Raw genomic sequence first — 9,351 nt, forward strand, 5'->3', positions numbered from 1 at the left:
TGCTGATTACAGAACCGGCTTTACTAACAAAATGCGCATGAAAATCGCATTCGATTAATCGTGCAGCCCTAATCCAAACCTTTCATCAAAGTTGTCCTAAAACCAAAATACGTTCTTGTCTTAGGACAAATTTGATTAACTTTTTTAAGCCACTTCAAATGTCGACTACTGTAGTTACAGTCAAGCTACTTTAAATGTTTAGCTATACATAAAGATAAGACACTTACCCCTGGTTTCAAAGACAATGCTTAAGCCTAGTCCCAGACTAAAATGTAAGTCTGAGCTGTTTCAACTGAAAGAAACTTGCACTGATTGCTCTTAAAATATGTCAGTGCCCTTGTTTTGTCTCAAGATGCACACCTGTAATGTCATGTTTATAAAAATTACTTAAATGTCCTAATTGAACTATGGCCTAATCTTGGCTTAGTCTAAGCGCTGTCTGTGAAACCAGGCCTTAGAAGGGTAATATATTTAATACATTATTAAATATATAAGATTTTATTAGCAATGTCAGAGACTCTATAATCAGAGAAAAAAATAAGACCGTTAATAATTTTTTTTTTTTAAATTAATATCATTTAAACGAACTTTTCTTTATATAAAGAAGGTAACCTAAAATGCTTACTGTATGAAAAAAAAAATTATAGAAGAACAGCCCATAAAAAAGGGACTTAAAAAAACAGATAAAAACAGCTAAACTGTTACACTACTGATAAATGTAATAAAATTAGTAATGTTGCCGCTCTATTTTAGCTACCTAGCGTTTAAACACAGATTTCCCACACCTTTAGACAATGAATTTCCATGACTTTGTCATTTGCGATAAAGATACGGTATTTGTATTACTCTTTTGCGCTCACAAAGAGCCAGTTAAATATTTTAATACTGGCCTGGAAATTACAATTTTAAAATTCTCAGATATTTCCAGGTTGACTGTGTATTTGCACTTTACATCCCTACCTCTCAAACGAAACTCATACTAGTTTACACAGTTTTACATGTTAGCAACAGAAGCTAAAATATACAGTAGGCAGCTTTCTCTCGGGCCTATTTATAGCCGTGGTCCAAACATCATGGCGGCCACCTGGCAAGGTGTTTGAGCTCAATGGTGTGCCGCATTCACGGCTCACTGTGTTCCACTCATTAATTAGAGAATGGGAGGCAGACTTCAGGTTATTAGGCATCTTTAGTGACACAGATACAAAGAAATTAAGCCCAGTATCCCCATTCAGCCCCAGAAGAATGCAGCAGAGGGCTAATGTGTCTCAGTGGAGGCCGTCAAGCTTAGAGGTGAAATAGAATGTTCCGTTCTGCTGAATGTCTAAGAGCATTCGGTGGAGATGTGTGTTTCTACAAGCCCCATGTAATAGGTTTTGTTCTGAAAGAGACTGTGGGTTACTGTGAAATCAATGCTAAAGCAATGTTCAGAATGTCTTTTTTTATAGGTCTTCTTGCTCACAGTCAAATTATATTTTTGCCAAAAAAAAAAACTACTCAATTATTTCTTCGAAAACAATGAAACTGACAGAAAATTGAGAGTTTTACTTAAAACTGAGCACTGGTCCCAACGGTGTCTGAATGTACAATACAACATTGAGACATACAGTTTGGATACTGACAGCATCTAAAACATAGGACATTTAAGCTTGCACAGCTTTAGAAATATAATAGCGTACATTTTGCAATTTTATAGAAATGGTATGATTATTACGGAGCATGCAGGAAAAAAATAGTAGGCTAAATCGTGTGCACGGTTTACTATTTCGTTCCCTCGATTTATAAATTGTGCGCACGATTTACTAATTCGTTCCCTCGATTTATAAATTGTGCGCACAATTTAGCAAATCGAGGGAACGAATTAGCAAATTGACGGAACGAAATAGTAATCCTGTGCACATTTTAGTACATCGAGGGAACGAATTAGTAAATCGTGCACACGATTTATTTATTTATTCTTGCATGTCATGTGCGGGGCTCTGTAGATTATATCAAAATGCGTTCACCTAATTTGACATTGTTTTTTATTAAATTCATTGTTTTCTATATCATATGTTTTATATAGAGAATATTGAATTAATATGTTGATAGTTTATAGTGAATGAATTATTGACAAAAAATATTAATACACTGTATTTTTTTCACACTTTTGTATATATTTTATATATAATGCATTAAATATGATAGTACTGAACATTTAGAATTAATGTGATTAATTAACTACAATAAAATCAACATATTCTCTAAGCCTAAAAGGGTTCATAAGAATTTTATGTATAAACATCATCAGAGACCTACAAATGTTTATGTTTTAGAAGCTGATTAGATTACTAATTAGATCACTTGGGTTTGAGATGGCATTCTTTCCATTTAATGCTACTTGGTTTTCATATTTTGTTATGTAATGCAATGACATTCATGCATTTTTAAATGTGACTGAAGTGTCTAAATATGTTTTGGGTTACTGCAAGCCAAATACTTAGTTTAGTACAACCCGAGATTATGTAATTTCCTGCAGAAATCCCTGTAGATTTGGTTGATTGCAAGACTTGGTCAATAAAACACGACATACAGTATCAACTCAAAGTTCCTGCAAGGGTGTCAGAGAACATCTACACTTTAAACATATCCAGTAGAACATTTAATCTCTTAGAGGTCATGATAGATCTAGAAGGAGCCTGTCTATCCCCTTCTCCACTGGCCTTTTAGAGTCCTGTGAATAACATGTTTTTGATCAACTCCTCATTCACAGAATTCACGATACCTCCAAACCTCTTTTCAGACATCACGTAAGTCTATAGACATACAATGCGTGTTCATTTAGAAGTAGACTGTAGTCTCTTCAGTGTTCATCTGGATTCATTTCACTGTGGCTGCCAATAGATTACACATCGTGGCCTTTGCCTTCTGAGAACGAATACGCAAAGGCCATTTCTCTCAGGGTGGGTTGCAAACATCAGGGGCAATCAGTCACTATTTGTCCCCACACCAAAATGCATCTCAGGTCTGACTGCCTCTCTACAAAACTCACCCAGCCATGTTTACCGCTACCAGACTAGTCGATACGCACCGCGAACAAGGAAATTGTGTATATTTGGATATGCAAGGACACGACAGGCCTGTAAAACCTCAGAGACGTCTCCAGGGAGGTTTTTGTCCTTACTGCGATTATGTACACGATATTCCTGTCCCCCTGAATAACCGTTCCTGTCGAGACCAGACTTGTTCATCCTCAAGAGCCCCTTTCTTTCTTCAGTCACATATGATATCTCTCATTTTCTGCCTCAGCTAATAACAAATGACATAGTGCTGAAACTCTGCGTAATTGGTTATTGATCGCTTCCCCCCATGGGAACAGCCTTAAATAAAATATACGTATTACAGTAAGTTATTAGGAGACAGTGTTTAAATTCCTTCATCCTGACAGTTACTGTCCTGCGCTACCACATTATGCTCTTAATAGCAGATCATATTGTTCGTATTTTAATTTAAGCCATCATCCATCTGGTGCTGATGGCTTATGTCCACATACTTTTGGCTATGTAGTATATGTTTTGACAAGAAAAGCATTATTTTCATATCACATTAAATCTTCTGTGCCGGTCCACTTTGAAGCCATCTTGGTTTGTAAAGTTTTTTCCCATTTATTTTTATATAGGGATTTAAAAAAAAAAACATCAATAAAGACTTAAGAAATTCTCCAAAATTACATTATTTATAAAAATAACAGCATTACAAAAAAAAACATACTAAAATAATAACATTTCTAATCGGTGAATAAACACAATCCCATGACTGGAGCATTGCAAATAATATTGCAATAATAATAATAATAAAATAAAAACAATAATTCAACATTTGCCATCATTTTTTTATTGCAAAATACTCAAATTCAGTTGGTATGTATTGAAAACTTTATAAAATGCCAGTGCTGTCACAAAGACAAGTGATTTCTGAAATTAACCACTATTTCAGTGATGCCTGACAGGTAGTCGTGACAATATACGCATGGTTTTCAAAATAAATAAATAAAGGCTAGTAGCATTAACTCTATGGTATTTTTCATTAAACTTTTGCAAAGTTTGAAGAATAGTATTTATAATGCAACAATGATTCAATGAACACCTGTCATGATGCACTGAAAAGCTATTAGCATTTGCCCCCATAAACATCTAAAAATCGGACTAAAATGGCATTCTTTCTCTAATCAGAAAAGTGTGTAATAGTCCTTCCTTAATGATTAAATATATAACAATTCTGCGCTCAACACTGCAGACAGCTTGATTATAAAAGTGTATATGTCCCAAAGCAGCTGGGTCATGAAACTGTGCCTCCTGCCTGATTCGCTCTTACAGCTACGGCTGAGAGATTGATAGCCTATTGCTTTATGCCTTCAGCTCATAAGAGCCTTACTCAGTCATCTTATAACAATAGAGCTATGCTCAGCTATTGTATACAAAAGGGCAGTAATAGTAGAGGTTCATGGAAAAATCGATACATCCCTCATTTATGATAGAAGCAAAACTGTGACTTGAGTAAAAGAAGCAGATCTAAGTCCATTTGGCACACTGGAGTGAAGTTAAATTCATATTTGACAATAATCTCACAGCATTTTTTACAAACATTAGGTGATCAATCAGTTCATTTTCTTTATTGCTGGTTCAAACTTTGACATTTATTTCACAGTAACCCACAAATAGATGACTGTTAACTGCACTGATCAATGATTCTACCTATATGTAGACTATGGAGGACTAGCAGTTCCACAAATAAATAAATAAATAAATAACATAAAAATAAAAAAAGGCATAATCAGTATAAATAAAAATATAAATAACTTTTCAAATTGACAAATAAATAGGTTTTTTTTTTTTTTAATTAACGTTTAAAATGTAGCAAAATATAACAAACTATAAATTATATTTCATATTTACATATTTAAAATGATTTGGAAAACTTTTGCAAACTGCTTTGCTTTATTTATTTTCCATTTGCCTTTCTTTTTCCTTCTGCTAAATCAAATTTATTTTCACTGTTACATTTAACTTTGACATTTTTTTAACTCTTACATTTTTTTACTTTTTTGAGTTTATTTGCCTTTTTAAAAATTATTTTTAAAGTGACACTCCTAGTCCTCCATTGTAAAACACTAACACAAAAACTTAGCTTAGCCTAGCTATCAGGGTAGATGGACAATTAAAAAAAAAGCTACTTTAACTATTTAAGAGAAGAGACGATAACAGTCGTTAATACAACAACTACAACTAAGTTTATACACGAAAATATCCTAGAAGAGGCTTATAGGATCATTAGCTGCTGATTTTTTTCTGAGTAAAGGCCTACTATCACTCAGTGAAGTGCAATAAAAATGTGTGTTTGTCCTATTACAGTAGTACTAGATACCCTGCTGGAAAACAAACAGCTCAGACATACCTGATATATCTCGTCTCCTAGCCTGGCCAAGCTTGTCCACAGCTAAGTTTAGCTGGTTGTGGTCTCAAAGCCCCTCTAAAGCCAGCAAACAGACCAACCTGACCAGACTAGGAGACCAGCGAAGTCAAGCAAACCAGATTAGAAAAAAAAGCTTGACGCTTGTTCTTCAGCAGGGTAATGAAACTCTAACCGTATCTATGGTGTGCTCTGAGAATGTGATGTTTTAGACTCAAAATGTGTGTATTTGCTCTAGTGATAGTGAAAAACAAATGTGCATTGAGATTGAGTGCAAAACCATATGAGGTAAGCACCTCCAGATGTTGAATCCAACATCAGTCCGACTTCAAAACCTCTACTTAGGAGTGACTAGCCTCCCCTTTCTACATTTGTGAAACCTTTGTGCTTCTCCTCTCACTGTTCAACACCCTTTGTTGCCCCATTTGGGCTAGATGTTACCCGCTCAGCCCCGACTAAAAACTGACTATCTTCTGGTTTCACCCCCCCAAACAGGGAAGAAGAACTCACTCCTGCTCCAGAAATTCCAGAAGGATCTGAACGCTGGCGTCTTCAACACTCAGGAGAACGAGCTGCTGAAGCAGATCATCCGGCAGGACCGAGAGATGGTGATGATGGTGGATCGGAAGCAATCAGTCACAGGGATGAACTCCACGCCGATGTCTGGAAACTCCATCATTAACTCTCCCGCCCAGCCACCGTTCAGTACAGCGACTGCTATTCTTGGGATCAACCAATTACAGCAGCAGGCCGCCCCACTAAGCTACAGCACCTCCGCCACTATAACCCCGTCAGGCCGCGTGCCGCCCTCACAGGGCATCATGTTTTCGGCGCCGAGCGTTTCTCACGGCAACTTGAGCACCTCTTCCCCGAATCCCCCTACACCCTTGCAGCAGCCGGTGGGGGCCATCATGTCCCCTTGTTCGTTCACCACATCCATTTGCAGTCCCCCAGTGCAAACCCCTATAGCCAGCCGAACATTCCAGTATGGATCGCCGACGGCCTCCCAACTGTCCCTTGTACAGCAACCCTTACCCCAGCAGCCCTCGCCTGCCTCCATTCCGCAACAACCGCAGCAATCGCAAGGGGCGTCCCCTCAGAGGAGCGATGTTCACAAGAGCACGCAGGCACTCCAGTCAGGCAGCCTGAGCAAGGACATACGCCACCTCTCTGCCTCGCAGCCGTCACTGCCCCACGAGACCTCATTGGCTGCCCGGGCACATCCCACATCGGGCGAATCGCTCGCTTCCATTCAGCCACCCATGGGATCTGCGGCAGGCGTCCAGGCCCCAGGCTCCGTTCTGCAAAGCGGCATCCGCACCAACGTTCCACAGAGGGTTGCCCTTTTCCGGCAGATGTCATCGGGCGCAATACCGCCGGTGCGCACGGTGCCCTCTAGTGCCCAGCACAGGGATTCCACGGGCTCCAGGAGAGAGTCGGCAGTCTTAAGTAGTACAGAGACGGAACAAGACAAGATGCGGTTCGCATCGAATTTATGATCCCGTTTTACTTTTTTTCCATGTTCATTTTTTTTAAAGATATTTTGATTGATTTTTACAGAGAGACTAAAAAATGGGGAAAAGACTCATATTTTTTTTCTCCAAATTCCTCTGAGAAAAAAATAACCTCATAGCTATCCTGTACAGAATTTCCTTGTATTATATTTTAGACACACCTCCCCTTCAGCTTATATTAAGAATGTATATTATACAAATATATATATGTGCAAATCCAACTAGAATATTTGGCCATATGGGAAAGAAAAAAAAAACTCTAGTATAAACGCAAGTCTTCCTCTCTAACATATGTGACTATAACGTGTCAGATTATGTTCTTTTCTGTTGATGTTTTCCTTGCGGTTCGGATTTTCGTTATCGTTTTTGGTACTGGAATGCTTTTGAATGTGTTTTCTTTACCGTTTTTGTGCTCAACGAGAAGATGACAAAACAAGTACAGCATTCAGCATCTTTTGGCATCACTGTGGAAAATGTTTGCGCAAATCAAACCTGGGAAATACTGAAATGTTTAAAAAGCACATCTAAAAACATTTAGCGGCTGGGAAAAAAAAATAATATCAGAAAATGCTCGGAGCATCAGATCAAGGTGCAGATTCGATCTCTGCAATACTTTGTGTTGTGCAGTAATTGCGTTGCGTTTCAAGACAGCATTTGTGCGTTAAAGGGAATCAATGTATTTTTTTCTGTTTTTTTATTTTAATTTATTTCATTTTTACAAAGGATGTGTGGTCAAATCGGATGGTTTTATTTTCTATATCTGATTTTAGAACGAGATGGACATTATGAAATGTCACTTAAAGACTGTACATTTACAATATTTATAAAACTAAAGATTATCACCATTATGCAATAGACTGTGATATAAATATTACCTATATGTGTGTTGTACATAGTTTTGTAGACCTAGTATTTACAAAAGTAATGTGTGGTGCATTTCTCAAACATGGCAATGTCTTATCTCTGTCAGCTGCCTGGGTAATGCCTATATATGCATATATATATAAATATATATATTCAAATGGTAATATGTGACAACAAACATCAGAAACATTCATTAGAGATAAGAAAACCTTAATGCAAATAGTAGCATTACACTGTAGGTAGTAATAAAGACAATATCTGTATTCAAAAATATCGTGCTGGTCAAAGATAAAGGCATATGAGTGATTACAGTGGCATGACACCACTGCGGTGGGGGAGGGGGGTTATGCATCTTCATCATCATCATCATCAGCAAAGCTTAATGCATTTTGCCTATGTTACATCATCATTTTAGTATGTTTATTTGATCATTTCCTGGGCTGATGTAACAAGGAAGCCATAGGCTGCCTGCATACATCGATAGATGCTTTGTTTTATAATACTTTCATATTAATAGTGTTTTTTTTCCGCATGGATCAGTATTAATGGATGTAAACACTACTCCAACTTCATAATATTACATAGACGTAGATGTTCTGGCTATGCATTTTCCATTATTTTTGCATTTAAAGACTGTGAAAAACATTCTAACTTAACATTTATTTATGTATTTATTTACTAATGCTCTGCTAGATTTACAAAACACATCAACTGAGATATGAAACATAAAAATCCGTAAACCGATGGCACAGGAGACACAACACAATTATGAAAACGGCCAGCAGAACTATTCTGTATGTTTTCAAGAGCAACTACGTGAATCCAACAAAGGATAGATGAACAAATATAGACGTTCAAAGAAAGAAAAACAGAAGCTGCTTTGCATTAAGGTTTTTATCTTTCCCATACATCGATTCATCCAGTTTGGGGCTTAAGACTTTGAAATAGCATGTCAGTCATCCATGTTGGTAGTAAAACAGATTTAACTAGGGGTAACTAGCAGCACTGACCCCATCTATTTTTAATTTATTCTGTCAATACAGCAAAAGTTGGTAAAATAGCTCAAAAACTCATCTGACCTGTGCAAAGTCTCCAAGCCCCCTTGCACAATGTTTAAAGACGACAATACTCCAAAAAAAGGACAAAAAAAAACACTTGTGTCAGTACTGTACCAGTGCAAATCCCATACAGCGACCATAGACGCATGCATTGTCACTAATACTATTTAAAAAACGTTGACGTTTAAATGTATTGTGAGATTGTTTTTTTGTTCATTGTCTGCCTAGACGTTCTCTGTGCATATCAGAAACATTGAATTTTCACAAAAAGGACATTCTTAAGTATTTGTGCCTAAACTATAGCCATGTTTCATCCTGTTCATTTTATGAGTGTGACTCGTGTGTGCGCGCACATTCGCACACACGTGTATGTAAACAAGTGTATAAGTGTATGTTCAATGTTTTCTGATGAGAACAAAAATCAATGGGAATGGCCAAACGTATCGGAGCAAAAGGACTAGATTTGCTAG

General features: G+C 37.2%; 1 protein-coding gene across 2 annotated transcripts in view; it reads left to right on the plus strand.

Moving 5' to 3' along the window:
• LOC107662227 (potassium/sodium hyperpolarization-activated cyclic nucleotide-gated channel 1-like) overlaps positions 1 to 8,953 on the plus strand; it is a 112,871-nt gene extending 103,918 nt beyond the window's left edge. Inside the window, exons 8-9 of one of the 2 annotated variants that reach the window (XM_016452177.1) lie at positions 2,750 to 2,786; positions 5,941 to 6,208. In XM_016452177.1, coding sequence (XP_016307663.1) covers positions 2,750 to 2,786; positions 5,941 to 6,127 — 224 coding nt within the window. In that variant the 3' untranslated portion in view covers positions 6,128 to 6,208. Of the gene's footprint in view, positions 1 to 2,749; positions 2,787 to 5,940 lie in introns of both variants that reach the window. The other variant, XM_016452169.1, reaches the window with a different exon arrangement.
• The last annotated feature ends 398 nt before the right edge of the window (positions 8,954 to 9,351 follow it).

The sequence above is a fragment of the Sinocyclocheilus anshuiensis genome, unplaced genomic scaffold (assembly GCF_001515605.1).
Source record: "Sinocyclocheilus anshuiensis isolate Anshui unplaced genomic scaffold, SAMN03320099.WGS_v1.1 scaffold457, whole genome shotgun sequence".
NCBI lineage: Eukaryota > Metazoa > Chordata > Actinopteri > Cypriniformes > Cyprinidae > Sinocyclocheilus > Sinocyclocheilus anshuiensis.